The sequence below is a fragment of the Perissodus microlepis genome, chromosome 1 (assembly GCF_051167445.1).
Source record: "Perissodus microlepis isolate ML-2025 ecotype Zambia chromosome 1, ASM5116744v1, whole genome shotgun sequence".
In the NCBI taxonomy this organism is placed as follows: Eukaryota; Metazoa; Chordata; class Actinopteri; order Cichliformes; family Cichlidae; genus Perissodus; species Perissodus microlepis.
The window spans coordinates 9,961,351-9,985,304 of NC_140461.1; the positions used below are offsets into that span (position 1 = coordinate 9,961,351).

The window sequence follows — 23,954 nt, forward strand, 5'->3', positions numbered from 1 at the left end:
AGGTCACATGCAAAAAGACTGGGGTCACACTGAAATTGTCCATCAGTCAGACAAGCAGAACTGATTTGGATGCTAAATAATGGTTTAGATATTCAAAAATTCCATATATATGCGAAAGGCTTCAGTGCACCCTGGATCTGGCCTATCAGAGGAGTGCTCTGCCACCACACTCCCTCATGCAGACCCATGCTATGCCTCTGAGCCTATGACTAACACACACACTTGCAGATATGCAGACATCCAGATACATAGTTCATGTATATACACAACACACATGCACTTAGTCTCATACCTTGAGAATGACATAAAAACTGACATAAATTATACACACCATTTATGTTTCCCCCATAAAAATAAAATCAATGTATAAAACTGAAACAGGTTTTTTGATAACATCAAACAAATTACTGAAAGTTTTGTGTCAATTCTCAGATGGAAAAAAACAAACAAATATCAACTTTAAGCTAACACCCTGCAATGAGTTTATAAATGCTGAGCAATAAAACAAAGCAGAGACATGCTTTGTTTCCCCGATTCATCAAAGTCTTGTTTCCATATGGCTGCATGATGCTTATATCCTTTTAAGATTAATATAATTCTGTCTGAAAGTAAGAAAAAGCAGCAATTGTCACCACAAAATGTCCCTGTCCTTTGCATCCTATACATTTCAAAACCACATAATCAATGCAAAATTTATACAAGGCAGTGTCTTAAAATCACAACATGGTGCCACAATTATATTGTGATCTTCTGCTTATTCAAAGGGCCATCTTGTTGTGATTGTCATCTGCCACTTGCCATTGAAATGTGTTTTTCATGTTTCTCATCTCATTGAATGTCAAACATCTCTTATTGAGGGAGCCAAATCCATCTGATGATTTTTCCACCCCACTCAAATGGAAATGGTGCATGTGACAAAACAGTCATATTAACATAATAAAGGAATTCGCCTTACAAAAACCTCAACATCTGCCGGGTTGGAGAGAGTAATGGATAACATTTCTTTGAATCCAATTGATGGATCTGATGGCGCTTAGACAGTCATTCACATCATGATGTCTCAGGAGAGGCCAATAATAGGAACAACATGGGATTAATCTCAACACTCTTGACTCAGACGAGACAAAATATGCATGGGCCCGCAGATCTAAAAAGATGCTGTTATAAACAAATTTGTTTGAGAGTTTTCTCTTTTTTCTTTCTTTTTACACAGAGGCTTGGAGTGCATGATGCTTTGCAAAGGTATCAATAAGGCCCAAAGAAACAAATGATATAATGGGACAAAGTACCTGTGTTATGGAAATGAATTATATTTTTAAGATGAGGACACACTGTGACCCTGATGAGCTAAAGCTTTGTTCATTTTAAACTCAAATGTTCCTAAGGAAATAGTCCGATACCACCCCTCACACTGCTCCTGCAACTAGCATCAACTAAGATTATAAAACTCAGTAATTTAACTTTCAAATAAGTTCTGAATTTCTTTATACACTGTGTGTTCCTGTTAATGTGTCTATGATCAGTGCTTGCTGACTCCATGCCAGTTGTCAGGTGATTTATTTTAGTTTTTGGCAAGTAAAAGAATATATGAGTTGTATTTAAACTGGAATTAATTTCCCAAAATGCAATTTATATAATAATATAAAAGGTCCCTCGTGTTATTTTTATATCCAAATTTAATGCAAAATTACAAAAAAGTTTGATAACAAAATAACAGAAAAGCGCTCTGAAAGCACTGAGACCATCCTACTCAGTATACTTCACATTTTAAAGATTAGGGCGTCTGGACAAACACAGTATGTAATATGTTCTTCCTTTGATCTTGCTTTATCTCTGCACTAATTCCCATTCAAGTTTCATGAGAATAAAAAAAATACATTCTTGAGATATGCAACGTTATTGCAGGTTTTAAATGAACTCTGCCGGCATCTAATGAATTCAGCGCCAGGCGGTGGAGTTGTGGTTACAGCGCAGCCAAAGAGGACCAAATCACAGGACTGTAGGGAGTGAGAGCCAAAGTTCTCTACTTACTGCCAAACTAAGATCATATTAATTATCACCAGCTGAATTTTTAATGGACTGCAGCTTTTGACCACTGTCACTTGTCTCTTTAAAACATAGATTTCTGCCATTTATCTTATTCATGTTTAAATCTGGTGACATTTCTCCTTGATGCTGTGTATTCAGAACGCCCTGACGACTCATGACAGACGAAGGAAATCAAAGTGAATAAAAGACATATTTGAAACCTGGGGATGATCTGGCCATCCGGAATGCTTACAATGACCTGAATCTGATGGACAGATAATTTCTTGTGAGCTGACCTCCAAGACAATGGTTTAATAATAAATACACTGTGTCTGAATTAAAAAGACACTGTTCTACATTTTTAATGCAAATGTATTTCTGCATGCAATTAAAAATGAATGATCACAGAGCTCATGTCTGTGGACCTGGGGCTCTTGCTCAGCTGTTTGACCATGGGGACAAGAGGGTGAGATTTCAGTAAGGACAAACTTGAAAGAAGAGAAGCCAAGAAGAGGGGAGCTTCAGGGAGAGATGGGATACATGAGTACTGTCTAGAAAGGTTGGTATCTCTACTTTAAAGACTATCTAACCTGTACAAGTAACCATGGGAGTTTCTGGCTGGTGATTAACATGTTGGCTGGAGGTTTAAATCACTCCAGGACATAGATGGCCCACTGTTTGACTGTGTGATATACTACTTAGTGGAGCTTCTCTGATGGGAAGAACATTACTGATGAGAACTGAAAATGAGATTGCAGAGAGCAGGGGCAGGAATTAGGTCTGACCTGAATGGGTCTGGGGGTAACATGGAGGCTATCACATTAACCTGACGGGGGCTCCTTTAATAGGGTCCAGGGCTTAAACTGATATATCAATTTCCTTCCATGTGGACGACTTCAAAGGCCAGAGCTCATTCTCGCCACTTGTGCTGGCCCCCATCAATCTCTGGCTGCTGTGGGCATCATCACCTCCAAGCCTGAGACAAGCTAGGATAAAGATCAGCAGGCACCAGTCAATCTGCAGCTTTGTCCTGACTATCCAGTTGTGGTCAGAGAGAAGATAGCACCGTCAGAGTTCCAGTTATCTCATTTTTTCAGTGACTGTACACTAGCTGGTACTATTTATCAAAGTAGCAAAATCCGAAGCAACACAGTAAATTGGTTTCAACATGCAGGTCAATCAAACGCAGCACTATTCAGCTTCAGTATCACAAAATGATTGTAATTATAATCACAGCTGACAAACATTTCTCCATCTGTGTGTGCTAACGTCATAATAATTACCCTTGTCATGCTAAATGTGTAATTTGGCAACACAAATCACGGCTTTTACCTCTGCTGACAGCTAAAATGATAAAGATTCAGTAAAAGCATGGCAGAGCACCTTCCAGTTCACTTCCACTATTTGTATAGAAAGACTCCCCCCTCCGACAACAGAGACACAAGAAACTCTCTGTTCTCAGAAATCATATCAAAAAGCTTCTCTCGCAGTGCAGGCCCTCCAGGGTTCTGATGTCACTTCCACTGTAACACTCCGCTGATGACTGACATATGCTTCACATGAGTGTGAAGAGAAAAAAAAGGAAAACAAAAAATCCTACACGTTACACACACACCCTTTTTGTTTTAGACGACATTTCCGACTTTACGCTAACTTGTTTTGTCAAAACAATTCCCGAAGAAATTAAACGACACATTACTCAAGTCAAACCTGAAACCTAGATCTGCCACAACAAACCTAATCCACTTTGAGCAGCCCCTGTGTTGTGGTGTCCTCGGAGTGTGTGTGTTTCTCTTGAAACATGACTTAGGTTTCAGGAAGTTTTAGGCCTGGAGTCAGTCATCAAGGTTTGCGGTGGTGGTGGTGGTGGTTGGGGGGGGGGGCACAAAAACATGGCCTCTGACGGCACTGATAATGATCATGAGCAAGTCTCTTTGAAGAACTTTCACTGAGTGTGAATGAGATGTAAAATTTGTGAATGAATTACCAAAAAAGGGGGCATGTGAGTGGAAGGAGCAAAATATACATTAAATGTTTTCTTTTATACTCAAAATTAAAATAATACACCCCCACCTGCCCCAAAAATAATACTAATAATCTCACACATATAAAATATTTTTAAGTGTAAAAACACACTCTAAAGGAGAGTCCTACAGAATTCGATGGATTAAAAGAGCTGGAAAAATTCCATATTTGTCATAGAGTTCCTTTGAGCTTTCACCTTGTGATCAGAGCATCATTTAAACAAAGAACAAAAGATGGCAAATATTTGGGGAAGGAAAGAAAAAGTGGTCTGTGTAGCGAGTTGCAACAGTGAAACTGAGCGGGACGGTGCGCGGAAAGGGCCCGCTGGTGTGGGCTACAGTTTGCAGTGCATAGCAGCCGAGATCTATGAATACAGATCAGGGGAGATGTGAGGGAATTTTACAGCAGGTATTGTCTGTCACTCACCCCGTCTGTCTATGTGATCACTGCCTCCTCGGCGGCTGTTTCATCTTCAGCTCTCTCACACTCACTCATTCTCACACACACACACACACTCCTCCCAGTGCTACCAAAGAAGACCTGGTGCTGTGGTGTGCCCTTGCCAAAAAGTGACAGGTGTTCCAATAGGAAAACCAAAAATCAAAGGCCCATGATTCCTATTATACGTTGTGATACCCTGCTTATGTCTGGGTTTGTATAAGTTACTGACATCTGGATTTGACTGAGAATATATAACCTACACGAGGCAGAGCCTGAAAAGAAAAATTAGCCGTGACGTGAAATTTCAGATATGTCACAAATCTAAATGTGATCTGTTTTTTGCATGCATAACATATTAAAGTGTTATTTATCCAAACTATTTTTCATTCTTTTTTTTTCTGTTTTCTTACAATGGGGAGAAAAAGCTGCCAGTCGCGTGCCTCCATGGCCCGGAGCCCTTTAACACACACTGTGAATTATGCCTGCAGTGAACATAAACACAGATTTTACAGCAAAACAGTGTTGTATATACACACACAGACTTGAAACACCCGCTCCTTCTCTCATTTAACAGCATTACTGCTGAGATGAACCTTGCTCTATCTCGCCAACACATCATCCGCTGCCTCCCTGAAAACAAACATGTTGATAAGACGGATGAACAACGTTAAAAGTGAAACACTGAACAACAAAAAAGGCAGATTTCTCACAAGCGGTGCCACAACACACAGTCAGCTTGAACAAGTGTTTGTTTTTGCATGGGAGCGTCAGTGTTGATTTCAAGCCCGAGGAGAGCAAAAACACACATAAAGCTGCCCAACTGTTCAATCACGGTGCTCTGCAAATGGGAATGGGCCTGCAGTCTCAATTAGCTAAGTGTAGCAGGCAGCTGTTGTGTGGCCGATGGAGTGCATCGTTAATTCTGTAAATATACCTTCCCTCATCTGTCTGAGAATCACCCACTCAGGCCACATTTAGGCCAGATGAGCAACAGCTTCGCCAGTGTCTGGTAAAGTTGGCAAAAAATGCGAATGACTCAACGGAGCATGGAGAAAATTTCAATGTTCCTTTTGAGGGATCTCATTTTTCTTTTGAATAGACACAGTACAAAGTTGCCAACTTCACTACAAGGTTTCAAATGTAAAGGAAAATGAAGCAGCATTTAAAAAATAGAAGTAATTGTTGTCTGTTCATGTTCCAGTTGTAGCACCTTTTATTCAAACTGAACAACAATGTGAAAAATAAATGCTGTGCTCTTTCAGGAGCAGTGCACCATTGAAACTGATGGTTTAGCACTTGTATTGTTCTTTAAAGTTGGAGCAGAGCGGCAACAACATTCTGCCTCTTCTTTTATGGGCTATCAATAATCTTTTTCTGACACATTATTTGCTGGGTTGGAAGAAAATAGGGAGCAGCACGGTCAGTGGTTCACCACAAAGACTTCTGGGATCTGGCAAGAGCAGCGTGCGTGGGCGATGCATCCACCCTGGGACCCTGCCAGGATGTCTTTTTGACCAGGCTGCTGGAGCACTAAGGACCAGTGACAGAACTGGACGCAGCCTTTGGGGAAAACAGACAGAAGCAATTAGATGACATGACAGTTATGAAGATGATTCTTTGGCAGGTTAAGCTCAGGTTAGAGTTATTCAAAACTGTATTTTCTGGCAGAAAACTAGTGATTTAGCAGCTTGCTTTTACATTAACATCTAAGAAAATTTTGCATGATCTCATGATTCATTTTATTATGTATATGTGTGTATATATATATACCTCATGACCTAACAGTTGTTCAACCTCCACCAGTATGCTCTTTTCCATTTCTTCTCATTGCTGCTATTTTTCCCTTGATGACAATATTGCTGGTGTAAAGAATTTTACACCCCCCACCAACCCCAGCACAGCTAAGGCTTTTGGGGAAATTAAATAACCTGAGGATTGAGCTACTTTAGGAAGCTCAATTAACATATTTGCCTCTAGAGGAAAATATTGCCTCAAGTTGAATGGACGGTAATTTTACGCATGGATTTTTCCATCTTAATTCTCACAGCTTTGAATAATCCGGAGAATTTGTTTTACAGAACAAGGGGTTTTAACGTTCTGCACTGAAGATGGGGTGGGTACGTTTTTTGAGAGCTGTGTGTCAAAACAAATAACACTGCATCTCAAAGGGTCATACATTCAGTTGTGTTAATTGAACATGATTCAGTGATTCAATCCAGCATTAGTACATTATAGTAAAAATGCAGCTTCCCCAGAGCGAGATGCAATTTCTCAAAAATACAGCTTGTGCTGCCCGATTGTTGTATACTGGCAGAAACCATTGTTGACCACTATGATTTTAGACAATCTTCAAGCCTGGTTGTAATCCTGTAATCCTGCATCCCTGCACAAAAAATAATAATCCACAATATCTATATCAGTTAAGCGCACAATATGTTACATTCCAAAACTATTCATCCAAGTTTCAAAGCTTGAGCTTTTAATTATTTGTGTCTATTTCTAAATCCTCATTCACACATAACATAAGGGTCAAATTCCAATTCCAAGCTTGGTTCACCTTCCACGCGTTATGTTTAAATCCCACTGTGCACAAAGATCAAACACTTAAAAAGTTGGGATAACCTTTATTACTTCTCATTAGTGGGTAACCTGATGCACACTGACAAGTTTAACAGTTGCTGCGGTCAGCTGCTGATGCCTCCAAATGGCCTGGCCCTTTGAGAAATTGGCTGACCAGACAGTGAAGTAGTCCCTAAGTCTAGCCTAGTGTGGCTTAGCATGAACTCCATTTGCGCTGTCGCCTCTAGGCCCAAACAAAAAGGGAGTTTTAAAAATGGGCTTTAAGTCTCCAATGGCTCGGCTGACATCCACTACTACAGATCATTAAGGCTCCACAGCTTCTCCCTCTCCAGCCTCAAACACACCAGTGGAGTCATTAAAATCAATGTGTAATTAAAGTTGGAATAAACAAAGGCTTTTCTACAGGTCTTTTATTTCTCCTTCAACCATGTGTACATCTCTCTCATTTTCACACATGCGCCCTCTTTATCTCCTTCTTTTCATTCCCGTTTTTTCCCCTCTTTCTGTGTCTCAGAGTTGACATATAAGAGAGGAAATTCTCATTGGCTCCCATGGTGGTGGTAGGCATGGACGAAGGCCCTCAGCCTAATTAGAAAACTAAATACTCTGAGTAATGCCTAACCCCTGGGAATACAACTGCCATATCTCTTACACATGTGATGTGGAAGGACCCGAAATGCCACTGGGGTGTCTCGCTGAAATATCCTGTGCTGTTCCCCTTTGCACAGCTGTCCACACAGACTCATGCACTTAAGACAGGCTCGCTTTCATAGTTAAAATAGAAATTTGTGTCCTAAGTGCCGCAACACAGCTAATGCTAAATATTTAATTCCCGCGGGTGCTAATTATGGTTGAGTACTGGCAACATGGATTCCCTTTTTTCACTCCACATAACAACTGTAAAAGCAATTTAAGCATTTTTCAATTAATTAAACACATAGTCTTCCAGTAACCTCTTGTCATTTTGCCCTCCAGGACCATAGCTAATTTGTGTAGAATAGAAACTGGAAAGGGGAACGAGTGGGGGTGGGAGGAATTTTCATCTTTGCAAAATGCTCCTACAAAGGAATTAAAAGGGAAAACACACAATTTTCATGAGAGTTTAAGAAGATCACACTCTATTCTTCTCTTTCAAAAAGCCCGTAGTATTGTAAGTGTAGTTTCGAATGTTATGAACCTATATCAGATGATTGTAACCACAAGCACCAGCCCCCATTATGTTATCAAAGCAGTGGAAGATAGTCTGGCCATGAAGCTAATCCCTGATGTATTTTTAGTCACAACTGACTGATGAAGTGAAATTACTACATCAGTGATAAAACGGGACTCTCTCAAAAGCTTATACAAGCAGCAACTGAGAGAGCTCTTTAAGCTTCTGCGAATCTAAATGAGCCTTTACGGCAGTGGTGAAGAATATGACAATATGGTAAAGATGACTAGTGGTGAAATTAAGATAACAATACATTATGTATCGATAATATGCTGAAAGGATCATTTCTACTATGAAGTTCAGTTTCATTGTGCCAGTGGCCCAGCTTAAAATATATAGCAATCTGATTTCATTTATTCATAAAAACTAAAAAAAAAAAAAAAACTAAAATAAAACAGGAGAAAATCTATCACCATTTTTGTGATACAAAAAATGTCTTTTTTTTAAGTTCACAATGATGCCAAATAGAATTACACTTATTGTACAAAGTATGATATTCCTCTTTGTGTACATGCCATTTCGGTGCATATGCACATGTATATGAGAGCCATTAGGAGGGGCAGTGACACACCCAGCCTCTTATAAAGGCCCCTGTCACTGAAAGAGATCAGAAGCAGGCTGTGAAATCCAGCTAATAGTCATTATGGGATGCTGGTCCCTGCACACTCTGTACCTGCTTGCCAAGGCGGCTCCATCACACTTCATATTTGCATTGTGTCATCTTATCAGCATTCACCCAGACAGAGGACAGATCTCATTGCAGAATGACAGCTGCATTACTAATATCAATAAATAAGACTGAGGGAAAAAAGTAGAATTAGATGTCTGTCACTCCAAACAATAAAATAAAAAATAACTAAAATAAAAACCACACACACACACACAAATCCTACAACAGCACAAAAATTGAGATACAACCATGCGACACTAAAAATAGCTGTAAAAATAATATTTTCCCCTGATGTAAAATTTATGTCCAAAATCTTTGTAGAGGACCTCAGCATGTGGTGCCCACCCCCCTGTTCCAAGCGGCGAGGAAGAGTGAACTCTTAAGAACCCTGTGTGCTCAGTCACTTCTGGGCCCATGCAGTCAATAAGGCTATTTCTGATCTCCGGATGGCTAGGGTTTCAAAGCCTGTTTAAATGGGCTCCCACAAAGCCGGAAGCACCAACCTCAGTCTTCTCCCTTCCTGTCTTTCTCCCTCTCTTTTTCCCCCTCTCTTCCCCCCCCCCTTCTTTTTCTAAATACTGAGAGGGAGCTCAGCTTGCCTTTCCCCTTGCTAAAGAGAAAGGGGAAAGAGGAGCAGGCGGGGGGTGGTGGGGGTCCTCCCCTTCCACATGCACGGTGGTGAGGAAAGACAGGGAAGCGCAGGGTCAGGGCTCCCAGTGCTAAGCTGTGAAAGGCAAACGTTTGGCAGAGTAATTACACGCCGCACTGCTCTGGGAGTGATTAGTGATAGTTGTCTGTTCAAAGTGTTTGGAGTTCACAGCCTTTATGGGCTACGCTTGCCTTCCCTTTGCTTAATGTTTAGATTGCATTTGCATCAGGAAGAGAGTTGCATGTGTCAACATAAACAGTGTGCCTATGAAGCTCACCAAGTGTGCACTTGCTTATCTTGCTTATTATATTATTATCCAGGAAAGACTGTTACATTATTGTGGCGTACAGCTCACAGTTTATCTGTGTTGCTTGAGTTATCCAGGACTGAATTATAATTTGCCATTCATAGGCCAAAAGGCTTGTGTTTTGAGCTTTTATTTATTCATTTATTTTTATTTTTTTAAACAAATAAACAAAAAATTCTGGTTGGAACCTTCTGTTAAATGTCTCAACTTGGTGCAACAAAATCCTATGTTTTCACCAGTCAGATGATACTGAACTGCACTGCAATCAGCATGCTCAGGTGGTATAGCCCAACCTGCCGGCCTTTGATGTCCTTGCTGTGTTTATGTTCGCTAGCCATTCTGCTCCAGCACAGTCTGCAGATGTGACTGCAAGCGGTAAGGTGAGCTGCAACACTCCAGAGTAGCGTCCACTTGTAAAGCATACCCTGACAGAGGGTGTGGCAAGAGAAGAACAAATAACAGGATCAGAAGTGGAATTAGCAGTTTAATAATATTAGCATCAGACATGTTTCAGTAATCATTCCAGAAAACTGAACTCATTTTTTGTCAAATGAAAGAACTGTCAGATTTAACTTATCAGTGACAGCATTGCGCGCAAACTATTCCCTTTCTTCAATTGCTATCATTTACTTTATTTTTAAAGTAGAAAAAAAAAAAGCTCTGGCTCCTGGACAGGAAATCTTTCTTTCATTTTATCCCACTGAAAATGTAACATATACTTAGAAAGGTTTTTAATCCTACTTGTATTTTTTGAGGCCTTAAAAATACCTGAACAAATCAGAATCATATTTATCAAAGGGATGATAGGTATCATTTTTCAACACCTTCTGAACTTAATCCCAACACAGGGGCCAGCTAACAGAGGCTTGATACCTGGGTGGCAAAGAAGAGTAGAAACAAACACAGCCGTGGAAAGAAAAGGAAATACCTAAGGGACTTTCTGGGATTGGTGAAGAGGTAAGACAGTACCTGTAGTGCAATCCCTTCCAAATCTGCACCAGGTGTCAGGCATTAAGGAGAGCATCTCCGCTTTGGATTTCCACGTCTGGCTCAATAACCCAGGGCAGTGTGTCAGATGTCGGACAAAATGGTTACTTTCCAAGAAGAAGAAGAGGTAGAAGAAAAGAGAGAACTGAGGCACAGTGTGTTACAGAGGACGATTCTGCTGACAAATATAGATTTGCATCTTATCTAACTTTTTTTCTTAAGTATATTATATACCTATATGTGGCAGTAATTTCAGGATTTTGCAATGATTCTCATCATTGTCTGACATTTAAATATTCAATTACGCATGAAATTTCTCTCATATCATATCATATAAATTGCAACGAGACAATAAAATATGGGCAGCAGCATTTTAATGAGTTAAGATAGATTAAGGATTATAATACACTGTTATCCCACTGAGACTTTCAGTTAACTACAAAGACAACCATGCACTGCCTATTCCCTGTGTGAAAATACAAAGAAAGATAGCTTGACATTAATATTACATTCTTAATAATGAAGACAAGTTCTAAATTGAATACCTAGCAACTTCTCAATTTAAAGCAAGTAAGCATTTTGCAAGTGCAATTGTCCTGAAACAAAACAGTGACAGCAGACTTCTTAAGTACCAAGAGAGCGAGAGCAACATAGAGCCATGTTGGCATTGTTGTTTCCACAGATTATACATGACACACCGAATAAAAGGGACTGATTGTAAGATGTTTAAATGTATCAGAGGCATGGGAGAGGAAACTTAATACCTCAGCATTGGGAGATGGAGAATGCGACCGGGCACGTGCGGAATGCAGAGTGGCAGGAGGAAAGCAGCAATCTAAATTTCTAATGCTGAGGATGTTTCCCATTCCATGTTTATGAAACATGGCTACCGGGACTACAAAGGTAAGAGGATACAGCATCAAAGCCTGCCCTGACAAAAACAAAAAAGCAACAATGCTGCAGTGGAATGCACGACAGAACATAATACTCCACCTCCTCCTTCTCCTCTCCCCTAAGCAGTCTCATTTGATTACAGTGTAGCAGGCCCCAAATCAACCTCTTAGTCCCAGTTCTCACTCCCCGCTGGTGCTGTGAGTAGGAGGTAGAACACAACTTGCCAAAGTGGCTGGGAAGGAGATGAGGAGAGGTGATGTCGTGGAGGAGAATCTCTCATTCTGAGAACAAAAGAACACGGCAATGGGTAAGCCAAGGTGTCCGCGGCAGGGGTGGAAAGTGGCTGTCATCTCAAGTGTGGTGACTGAGGCAGAGACTGCATGTCTGATGACGACGAGGCAATGTATCGTTTACAGGCTCCCTCAGCAGAAGCCCCTTGCATGTCCGTCTCCAGCCACAGAGTTCGCCCTCTACTTAAAGCAACAAGAGTCAGGCTCAGCATTACAAGCCTATTAAAAGATACTTTTAATTATGCCCTGCTCTCCTGGGATCACTTCTTCCATGAACTCTGTGTTTCTTTGGCATGTGCACTTAGGAATGGCATAACCAGAAGCACGTGTTGTTTTCTCCCTCCAATTAAAGGGCATGTTGACAGATTAAGGCTGCTTCTGGTTTGTGCTCCACTAACGCGTTTAGGGAAGATGATGAACGTGGAGGGGGGAGGATGGGGGCTTGAAGAGAGAGAAAGAGAAAGACAGATAGAGAGAGAGGGACTGATATAAGAGAAAAGGAGAGAAAGAACATGCACATGAACCCTGAGGGATTAATGTGTTTACATTACCTGGGCTGTGATCTATCACCAACCTCGTCAACTTCTATTATGCATCACATACATAAGCAAGCAACAGACCTGGGAGCCCCTGCAACTCACTCATACTATTTCAATTGGATTAAGTCAGTGCAAATATCTAGGGCACAGCTCCCACACTGTGGTTTTAGCATTCTAGTTGTCATTTGATTTGTATGTTGTATCAGTTTACCTTTGTAAAGGTGACACAGAAATGCCTCCTACATGTCTCCAGAGCTTTTAAGTAACGTGAGTCTTGGATTATTGCCATATGGCACCTATAGTACCTTCACCATAAACATGCTATTTAGCCATAGATCTGATAAGATGCGAGTCAAGTATGGACACTCTCAGAGCATGAATCAAAATACACAAGAAAAGTTGAATGTTGAGTGTGTTGATTCACCATCTGAATGAGGTGTATTTAGTCCCAGCTGTGCATGCAGGTCTGCAAAATACTCAGTTGGAGAGGTTCAGCATCACTGCAGTGAAGTCTGCAACAGGGCTCATATTCACACTCAGGCTTCATTATATTCAATCAATATTCATTTACTCACTGAGCCTATTGACTCATTTCTGAAGTAATACTTCAGGTCATTCGTCTTGTCATGGAACAGGGGGAATTATCTCTTTTATACCAACCCCCATTTGGAGAACGAAGTATGGGTTGAGTCTGGATACACCCTATGGATACAACTGTAAATAAATATTTTTGATAAAACACAGAAAAATCAATGGGTGCTTCCTGTGATCCATCTCAAGCGAATCAATCATCATCTGCGCAGCTGGCAGTGTATTGCAGGAGGATGGCGTGGCAGTGAGAGAGGGGTGTAATCTTCGTCTGATATCTCTCATTTTGGAATCGCTTCCCATAATAGGGTCATCATTTCATCACTTAGCCAATCCAGAGGCCTGCCATTCAGCCTTGCGGGGATCGTGGGGAGTAGGGAGAAGAGGGGGGAGCTGATATACCCCATCAGGAGGAAACCGAAGACACACACACACTCTCACTCCATACATCTTCATTCAGGTCAATAAAAGAAAAAGAGATCACAAGAACAGAAAGGAGATCAAAAAATAGATTCTCTCCCCTGAAAGCCATATTGAATTATTGTGCTTCATGTAAATTGTATGATTATTAAAGTCAAATCAACCCATCGAATCATGGGCATCAGTTTGTGTGAGGAAAAGTGGTGATACTAAGTAAAACATTAGGGATTCTATCTCGAATAAAAAACCCGGGTATAGCAGCAATGCAGCATATTTAAAAACTATAAGAGAGTTTAAAAAAAATGATAAATTATTACAGTTCTATAAACACAGAACTGACTTTTTGAGTATATATCTGCCTGTGTTTTTTAATTATCGTTTCAAAATGTGAAAAAGGTTATTTAACTTAAGCTGTATTTGCAAGTGTGCTTGTGTGTTTGAAGGTTAGGGTGCATTTCACTGACTGCTTGGTGACTTCATCAACATGGATCTGGGATTCAAAAACAAAAACAAACAGTCAATTATTATTTTTTTAATTCATTTAGGAAAAATAACACCAAGAACAGCAACTTTTTAAGAGTGAATTGGGCATTAAAAAAAGAAATAACAATTTTAGTCATGCTTATCACTTATATAACACTTTAAGAAATATGGAAATTTACAGTTCTATAATGCAAAACTAATAATAGCCAATGAAATGCTAGTTGTTTAGTCAAGAGCTAGTGCACATATGTTTAATCATTTAACAACCCTCCCTTTTGAAAAAAAAAAAAAAAAAAAAAAAAAAGCAAGGTCAAAAATAAATTACATCCATTATTTGCAGCAGATCTCCCCACAGCATTTGGAGCGAAAACTGTTTTGAATTTCAATTGGCTTCCAAGTGGCAAAAGCCCTCAGCTAATACATCAAAGAAAAATTGGTGTCAACTAATCGGTTTAGGACACAGATTTAGAATGGTTAAAAATCCCATGAATACTTCAAGCATTTTTCTGTATACCACTAAAGGCTTGGGAGCAGTACAGCTGACCTTGTGCGCTCCAGAAACCTGTCTGCCACTCGACATTAACTGACTGTTTAACGCACCCAGCCACGCAATTAGTCCGCCACAACGCATAATATTGTGTAATAATAGCTTCTATATCCAATTTAGATTACGCTTGCTCCCTCAGGCATTTTAAGTGGCATGCATCATCTTTCATTCAATTCTTCTTTGCCACTTAAAAACGTTTCCATGCGTCAAAACGGAGGCAGTTCACTCAGGGGGGAAAGAGGAAGAAGAAGAAGAAGTGAGAGCGAATAGGAAGAGACAAAGTCAGATAATATCAGAATAATTAAAATATAAATGAAGATTAAACCCAGACTATTGCGAACATTTGCGTAGTTCAAATACCTTTTCGCATTAAAAAACACACACAAATGAACAAAACTGTACTCACCTATACCTCCTCCTTTATCGGAGCAGTGCTGAGAGGCGGTAGCAGTTGCCATAACCCTACTCCTATTATAGGCTCCGTGATCTCAAATTATGGGTCCTCCTCCTACTTCAGAGAGCAACTCTGAACCAGAACGCATTAAGGAGGACACATGACACAGACCCTTCATCCTAGGCCCTCAAAACTTTTTTTTCCTATATCTTATGAAATAAATAGATAAGTAAATATTTCGGGATGAAACAACCCACAAGGCACAATATTCCAGTTATGGGAATTTTATAGCTCGTGGCACACAATCACTCCACTATTAAATACATTTACGTCTCTAATAAGGAGGCTGTTTAACGCTGCTGCTTTATTTTAACTTTAACGTAAATTAAAAAACGAATATATACATATGTATATTAGTACCAGCTGTTATTATGAGAAAAGTTTCAATAATTACTTGAGTGTCTAATCACTACAGGGCGCTGTGAAACTAGGGCTCATGGTATCACTGTCATCTGATTAGGCTATACTGTAGGATCGCTTTGTGTATCCATCTTTCTCTTTTTTCCCCTCTTTCTCTCCCTCGTAAGTCTGAGTCTTCTCCCACTGTACCACCGTCATCATTCTTTGCTCTCTAGAGGTTTTCGGAACGTAAGAAACACGTGACAATATGTGCACACACACTCTTTAGCAGCGCCTACAGCGATCCCTTTCGGCTTATCTGAGACTTGAACTGGAAAGTCACCAGAATGAGAATGGGCTTTTAGATGTTTGAAACATACTAAACAAAATAATAAAATTCAGCTCATATTTTGAATCCAAGTTAGTATTCCATACTTGTGAAAGAACGACATTTATGTCCCAACAATAATAATAATAATAATAATGACCGTTAATTATTATATTTAATAATGATGCCTGGACTTATCTTTATTAAATATATTTAAATATATTTAACTAATTAACGATAAAAGCGGTACATTTAACACCGTTTATCTGTTTTCAGGAACAGAAATGCATCTACGGCGATCAAATGAGTTTGTCCGGTGAGATTCGGTGCACTTGGCACTCTTCTGCTCTGGTTTGAAGGTTCATGAGTTTCTGGCAGTGTAGCTTATCCGACTGGTTCATTTCAGGATAATTTGCAAAAAATGCAATAAAATAAGCAAATAGCCGTGATCACGGAGTGGACGACCACGCGTTCACAATTAAAACATAAAACCGTCGACATGATAAAAAATAATAATAATAATTCTCACCTACAAAACTATTCTCACACAGTTGTCGCTCGAGGACAATTTGCGCCATCTTACTTTTACTTTTGTCACAGGCTATACTGTCTTACCAATGCAACAATCGTCGTGCGTTAGAAAGTCGACTTGCACAACTGTAGTAATCCATTTGAAACCCCAACTGCCGATTTTAATGCAAGGCGCACGGAGATCGCGGGGCGTCAGTCTGTTGATTTAACGCAAATATGTGAAATGAGGACGTTTTTAAGCACAAAGAAAGAATAACAAAAAAGAGAGCACTGCGGTGGACCGTCTTTTTTAATTCCTGCCGGTATCTTGCGAGCCCATATCCTGGCATACAACAGCCGACTTGTTATTGATCAAGTGTGAAAGTGACGGCTTCCTATTTGGAAGAAAAAGAAGAAAGTTGGGAGTTGACAGACTCGCATGGTGTCGCCATCCAAAGGGGGGGCTGCAAGGCGCACTTGAGACTTACAGCAACAAGCCTTGTTAAAGAAGAAAAAATAGAGAAATAGAGAATGAGAAGGGTTGTTAGTTAACGCAACGGAAAGGAGGGGGTGTTAGAGAGAAGAGAGAGAGGGAGAGAGAGAGAGAGAGAGACCATGGGTTTGGGCAGAGTTGTGGTTACCCAGCATAAGCTTGCCTTTTCCTTCTGTGACTACACCCCGAGAGGAGGAGCGTAGAGTGCAGCGTAGTAGGCGTCAGGATCCTCAATTTCCAACTTAGCATCTTGGCAGGACATTTTCCCAAGCAAAGCCCCCGTCCGACTGGCAAAGAAAAAAATAATAATAAAAACTTCTGCATGGGCATGAGAGCGAGGATTCAACTCCGATAAGGGAGCAGCAGAAAACAAAACAAGACCAAACCTCCGGCGGACAGTGGCTGACTGGCTGACTGGCAGCGACCAAAAAATCCACCCAATATCCAAGCTTATTTTCATCTAAAAAATTACTTTCTGCCTTGACAATTGCCATTTAGAAGGGGGGGAGACAGCGGGCTGCAGATACAGCTCTATGCGCTCCGACATCAGCGCATGAGAAAATAAAGAGGGGAAAGTGCACAAGTTAGGTGGCTTATACTCTCCAGACTCCAGCATGGCATATCCTCAGGGCTACTTGTACCAGCCGTCCGCTTCATTAGCCCTGTATTCGTGCCCCGCGTACAGCACCAGTGTTATATCGGGACCCAGAACCGAGGAACTTGGGAGATCCTCTTCGGGATCTGCGTTTGCGCCATATGCCGGATCTACCGCGTTCACCAGCGCCTCGCCAGGCTACAACTCCCACTTGCCATATAATGCAGACGCGGCGGCAGCTGCCACGTTCACCTCATATGTGGTGAGTACACTAAAGGTGATTATTCAGTCTAATAGGTAGCAAAAGCGAGGGGAATTAACTCGTTATAGAACCCTTAGGTGTGTGTTGCGCAGTCGGAATCAAGCCATTGAGAAGAAATGTGCGTCACAGAAAAGTACGTGGATAGAAAAGTAGAGATTTTCATGTCCAGAAAAGATACTTCTGAGTAAATGTAACTAATCTAAAAAAGGTCGTGTACTGTTGTGGCTTTGAAATTAATAGTAGTTTTTAATAGATTAGGCAATGTCTTGCCGAAGCTTCTAAGCTCCTGACCGAACGAAACGGACGGCAGCTTACATCGCTGCGTTTCTTTCTTGTAAGTCCATTAGTTGGTCCAAATATAAAACTTAAATAGTAAAGCTTGCGGGGAAGAAAAGACTAAAAACAATTTTATTTAATTGTCTCCTATTCCCTGTGAGCGATCTCTTACCACGTAAGTAATTCATATTTGTTTTATAGGCCCATTTGCTACTGCTTAAAGATTGATCGCTGTTTAACAGGCAAGGAAAAAGAATTTTAGGGCCACCGCGCATAATGTTTTTATGTTATTCTAATCGGAAAATGTTCTATTTCAGTAGCAACAGCAATAATCACATCGCGTTAACATGAAGAAAACAAAAATTAAAATAGAATAAAAATAAATAAATAAATAACACCGAAGCACGAATCCCATTTCAAATATCCAATTAAATTCAAAACCATTCCATAAACATTGACTCCATACTCGAACCGCTGGATTAAAGCCAGTGCACCCTTGCGCGATTACGAGTATGTGCTTGCGTGACCATTCGTGCGCGTGTTTATGTGTGGAGTTGTGCACGTGTGTTTACGTTTGTATGCCGCAAGTCCTTCTAAGTATTTTGCAGCAGTTTAAAGAATAACAGAACTTTTGCACACTTTCTCGTTTTTATTACAGAGTTCTCCCTATGACCACACCACGGGCATGGCGGGCTCAATAGGATACCATCCTTACGCAGCACCCTTGGGCACCTACCCTTACGGTGATCCAGCATACCGTAAAAATGCAACCCGGGACGCCACCGCCACCCTGAAGGCCTGGCTCAACGAGCACCGCAAAAATCCCTACCCTACCAAGGGCGAAAAGATAATGCTGGCCATCATCACCAAAATGACCCTCACCCAGGTGTCAACCTGGTTCGCCAACGCCAGGAGGAGGCTAAAGAAGGAGAACAAAATGACCTGGACTCCTCGGAACCGGAGCGAGGACGAGGAGGAGGACGAAAATATCGATCTGGAGAAAAACGACGACGACGAGCCAAACAAGCCCACAGATAAGGGAGACTCCACAGACACGGAAGCAGGTCGGTGGTGCAGAAAAAAAAGGGGGCAAAAAAAATCATCAATTTTTCATCGCAGTCTTTCCACTCAGGGTGCAAAATTGATTGCTGGTTAATGGTTGTATATTATTTATAATGGGACAATTGCTTTAAATAATAATCACCTTGAACTCCCCTCGTTTGACTTCTCAGTGGCTGAAATTGCTGGTGACGCAAAGTATTTAGCAGTCAATTTATCTTTAACTGCATAATAAGGCTGCAGCCGGTGAATTGAACTGGTATTCGGCTACAGTTGTACAAACGCTTCTTATCAACGCAAAAGCTATTTTGATACTTGAAATACATTTAATCGGTGTAGTGAATGCTCAGACTTTAATAAACTCATAAGTCATAATTATGGGGGGGAGTTAATTTTCCTTTTTAGGCTTTTACATGTTTATGAGAACATTTTATAGCACAATTATAATTTGCAAGAGAAACGAGCAAAGGTACCCAAATATTTTTTTGCACACCCACTTTCAGTTTGCATCTGTGTTTAATTGCTTGATAATCATCTGAAACACATGCTAGAGTTTTACGAACATTTTAATGCTTATTTGGAAGTAACTGTGGTCTCCTTGTGTGTGTGTGTATGTGTGTGTGTGTGTGTGCTTTAGATCACAAACTTCTTAACCCAGGGGACATAGGCTGTGACAGATTTAAAGAAGAAAACCATAGCAAAGACACGGATCACCTTCTGAGTGACACGGAGTTAAAAGACCAGGAGGAGCGGACTACAGAGTTGTTGCCGGATTCTGCGAAACCAACCACGTCGTCTCCTTCAGCTATGCCCCGGGGGAACCAGCTTGCGCAACAAGACAAGCCGTCAGATTTGAGCCATGCATCGGGTACGGTCACCAGCAACGTGACCTCTGTTATCCACTCGCCCCCCTCTGCTCCTAAACCCAAACTCTGGTCCCTTGCGGAAATCGCCACGTCCTCAGACAGGTGTAAGGGCAGCGGCGAGGTGTCACAGTCTTGCCCTGGTTTGGGTCAGAGCACTGTAATAGGCACTAGCGCTTCTCCATCACGATCATCCCCTCAGTGCCCGCTCCCCAACAGCACAGTCCTATCCAGGCCTCTGTACTACACCTCCGCTTTCTACCCTGGCTACACGAACTATGGTGGCAGTTTTGGACACCTTCACAGTAACCACGGCTCGGTAACCACGGGCTCCACGGCACATTTCAATGGATTAAACCAGACTGTGTTAAATAGAGCTGAGGCTTTGGTAAGGGAGAGCCAGAAAGTCAGAGGCCAAACGCAGGTAGATCTTTGTAAAGAATCCCCTTATGAACTAAAGAAAGGTATGTCGAACATTTAATACCTGAATATTTTCCACTCACTACGGACATTTATTTATTTTGGTTGCATTAAAAAAAAAAAAAGATAAGAAAAAAAGAGCAACGGTGAAGCAAATTCTGAGAACAGTTATTTTCTGAGTAAATGCTTATCCTCGTTTTTTTTTTAAAGTTTTGAATGGTTAATCTTAAAATGTAACAAGAATGGTCTTAATCGCTGCAGCCGCCCGAGTCTATTTGTATTAAAGACTAACATGTATATTTAATGTAGCATTTTTGTATTTAAAATGGACAACACACTATCTTTGAAGTAAATTATGGATAAAAAATATATATATATTTGTGCAGCGATTATTTTGGGGGGGATGAAGTTGGTAATGCCTGATACGTGTCTAAAATGCTTAACTGTCAGTTAATCTATGCGAAGATATAATTCAATTTATCACCGTGACAGATGTTTCAACGGTAATTATTAAAAAAAAAACATGGCAATGAGAACTCTGGCGAACTTGAAACAAAAAAAGGGGCCTGCAAAAAAAGAAGAAAAAAAAGAAAAAGGAAAAAAAGGATGTTGGAATATCTGACATAAAGAGCCGTTTTATTTTGGCACATTTTCATAGAGTTTCAACGAATGAAAAAAAAAAAACGATTCGAGCAAAACACTTACAGTTTAATCTGAGACTTGTGTCTTTTTTTCTTTTCTTGGAAATGCACACAAGGCCTCGTTTTTTTCCCTTTTCTTGAGCAGACTTCTAAATGTGGACATTGATATAATAACAATACCAAGGACCACTCATTTAACCCAATTACCTCCCGTGTTTTATGCAGAGCAATCAGGTGGTGAACTCCGTAATGAGCTCGATTTTATGCCAAATTTAGACCTCATTGCTATTTTCCAAAGGCGTGGCAAAGCTGTTAAAAGGGACGCGGCGATGCATTTAGAACATACTGCCCTATTATATATCATTAATGGAGAGCCTCTTTAATAGCGCGTTAGATGTGAAACATTAGTTTGAAGTAAAGCGAGAATGCTGTCATGCACACAGCAGATGCAGAAGGATATTATGATAGCGTGTAGCCTGTAGCAAGGCACTGCTCGCTAACTCTTCCAACTTCTGCAGGTAGGTGTCACACTTGCTCCTAATTTCAGGGGGGACTCGGCTAATCCGTCACAGAGACCCATCCCTGATCAAATGGCCTGGTGGAAGAAAAAAGAAAGGGAAAAGAAAAAAGAAAGGGAAAAAAAGAAGTGAAGCCAATGGCCACATACAATTGTCACAGTTATTTTAAGGATTATAGCTAATTTGAAGGAAATTTGGCAAGCGGCTATACAAAAAATAACAACAACAACAATAATAATAATACATACATACATACCTAAACGACATTAAGAACACAAATGAAGAAAAAATTACTTTTATAAAATGCAATACAATTTTTTCAAACATTTTTTTAATTTTTTGAAATCAAAGATGGAACTGTGTAGAAGAAAAAAATAACTTAATAAGAAGAAAAAAGTTAATTTTTTGTGGTGATGATTATATCATTATTATTATTATTATTACTAATATTATTATTATTGTCATGTATTGGAACGGTTCTATACTAAACATAAGAAAGCCCTATTTCTTATATATGTATAATATATGTATAATTACCTTTATTATCATTATTATTGGGGATACTGTTGACCTCTAATAGGGTGGGACAGGCTGCTCTTGTTTATGGCTGCCATTAATCGCTATAGTTTACTTTCCCCTTCTTCAGTTTGAAATCTCCCCTGAGGTTTATATAATTCCCTTAGCCTTAATGTCCTCTATTCGGGCCTTCTATTTTTAATCTGACAGTGTGTGTGTGAACAGTGATTGCGACACATCAGCCGGATAAATAGCATAATTAGGTTTTTTTCTCTCTATCTCTTTGCTGACCCCAGGAGGACTGGACTGTCCCATGCAATGTCCCCTAAGAGAGTAGTAGAGTTTTATTAGAAATTGCGCCGTTTTCTAAGATTTGACTGAATCTGACTGAAATGTTTCAGGGGGACAATATAAACAGTATTTCTGCGGCATAAATAACATCTGTGCAGATAGGTAAATACTTTCAGATTATGCAAGATACAAGTTTGTAAATATATATATATACATATATATATATACACACATATACATATATATATATATACATATATATGCGTGTTTTTGGGTGTATACCAACGTCTGTGATGACGCTATACACGTATATATATGCAATCAATTATGACTGGTGAAGGAAGAGCACAGAATTTACAGCCATTCATCAGAGGCATGGCAGCCTAGAAGGATAGGCTCTGCAACTTTGCCTGGCTTACCCCTCTACTTGAATGGCGTGTCGGTTCATTGTTGGAATTGCTACAATGTGAGAATACTAAGCAGGGGTGAAACCATTCCCACGTGTGAAAATGGGGAAAATAATCCGACAGGAGAAGAAACACGGGAGAAAGAGCTGGATAAGGTCTTTGCAGTCACACCGACTTTGTTGTTGTTGAGCGTTTAAAAGCAGCTTTGAGGGGAGAAAAAAAAAAAAACTTCGGTCTTCGCATACCGTCATCATATCAATTAAAGTATTTTTTTCCCGCCCAAACCGAAAATAAAGGCCCGCGGCTTTACATCTATTTTAAGGGTAGCAACTGACCCCTAATTAAAATGTACTGAACGAACTCTTAAATTTTCCTGTTTAGACGAGAAGAAGTGAATTCATTATTTACCCATGCGTCTAAAATTGAATTATTGCGTAATTAGAATTTTGTATTACCGACAGTAAATATATATATGTATATATAGACTGGGGGAAACTGGCATTTATATCCTTTGTCATAAAAAAACGTAACCCTGAAATGTGCCGCCCATTATGTTTTATTTATGCATATTAAAAGTAGGTTTATGTGTGTGCTTGAGTGTCATAAGGGAGACTTTCACTGGTGACTGAAAATAGTGCTATTATAAGTCTAATGAATAACAAGAGTAAACCCTGGTTTCTTGTTTGTTTTCGACACTTTTGGGAACGGCGGGGTGCAATGAAGTGAGAGTCTGGCATCTATGGCCTTGTATCATGCTTTTCATTGCTGTACTTATCTGGGAAGCCAAGAGCGCACGTTTATCATAGGGACATCCACGTAATTTAGCAGTTTACCAAATATCCAGTTTTTGTCGAATATTTAGGGAGGTTAAAAAACGAAATAAAAGAAAAGTTTAAAAAGAAAAAAAAATCTGTAGGGAAATTTTACAGCACAGACTAACGTAAAGTATTTTTAAAACTTTAATTTCATTTAATTTCGTGTATATCGAATGCTGTTTCTGGGATAATCTGGTGTAGATCAGTTTACCCTTCTTTAATTTGACACTATTTGGAACGGACCTGCTGGAAACTGCTGCTCGGTTTGGCAAGAGATTTGCTGCAGGGGCAAAGACACTGAGGCCCAAACAGATTACACACTTGCCACTGGACCGTTCTGCGAAGGCCTATCACATGCTACTGTATGTCAGACTACAAGGTGAAATCAAAACCTGTTGATACACACATTCCCAATATCGCTGACGGATTACTCAACTGAGCAAACGGTACATCTTATAAACAGCATACTGATACAACACATAAAAGCTGGGGTCAAATTTAGCTCAAAT

The 23,954-nt window shown here is 40.1% G+C and overlaps 1 protein-coding gene and 1 long non-coding RNA gene across 3 annotated transcripts in view; one reads left to right on the forward strand and one right to left on the reverse strand.

Moving 5' to 3' along the window:
• LOC146393301 (uncharacterized) overlaps window positions 1-16,862 on the reverse strand; it is a 36,729-nt gene extending 19,867 nt beyond the window's left edge. Inside the window, exons 1-3 of one of the 2 annotated variants that reach the window (XR_014800303.1) lie at window positions 10,880-16,862; window positions 10,204-10,335; window positions 1-6,054 (exon numbers count right to left, since the gene is read on the reverse strand). The exon at window positions 1-6,054 is cut by the window's left edge and continues 19,867 nt beyond it. This is a non-coding gene — a long non-coding RNA (uncharacterized LOC146393301). Of the gene's footprint in view, window positions 10,336-10,879 lie in introns of both variants that reach the window. The other variant, XR_014800302.1, reaches the window with a different exon arrangement.
• A 145-nt stretch (window positions 16,863-17,007) lies between these two features.
• On the forward strand, window positions 17,008-20,628 carry irx5a (iroquois homeobox 5a). The gene is made up of 3 exons (XM_084929347.1): window positions 17,008-17,639; window positions 18,574-18,979; window positions 19,612-20,628. Exons 1-3 carry the CDS (start codon window positions 17,397-17,399, stop codon window positions 20,316-20,318), a joined length of 1,356 nt encoding a protein of 451 aa, XP_084785473.1. The 5' UTR covers window positions 17,008-17,396; the 3' UTR covers window positions 20,319-20,628.
• The last annotated feature ends 3,326 nt before the right edge of the window (window positions 20,629-23,954 follow it).

Bases quoted from the DNA above. Each gene is read 5' to 3' on its own strand.
- irx5a (XM_084929347.1), top strand. From the start codon at position 17,397: ATGGCATATCCTCAGGGCTACTTGTACCAGCCGTCCGCTTCATTAGCC. The intron at 17,640-18,573 runs GTGAGTACACTA...TTTTTATTACAG, and splicing joins CCACGTTCACCTCATATGTG to AGTTCTCCCTATGACCACAC. The intron at 18,980-19,611 runs GTCGGTGGTGCA...TGTGTGCTTTAG, and splicing joins CTCCACAGACACGGAAGCAG to ATCACAAACTTCTTAACCCA.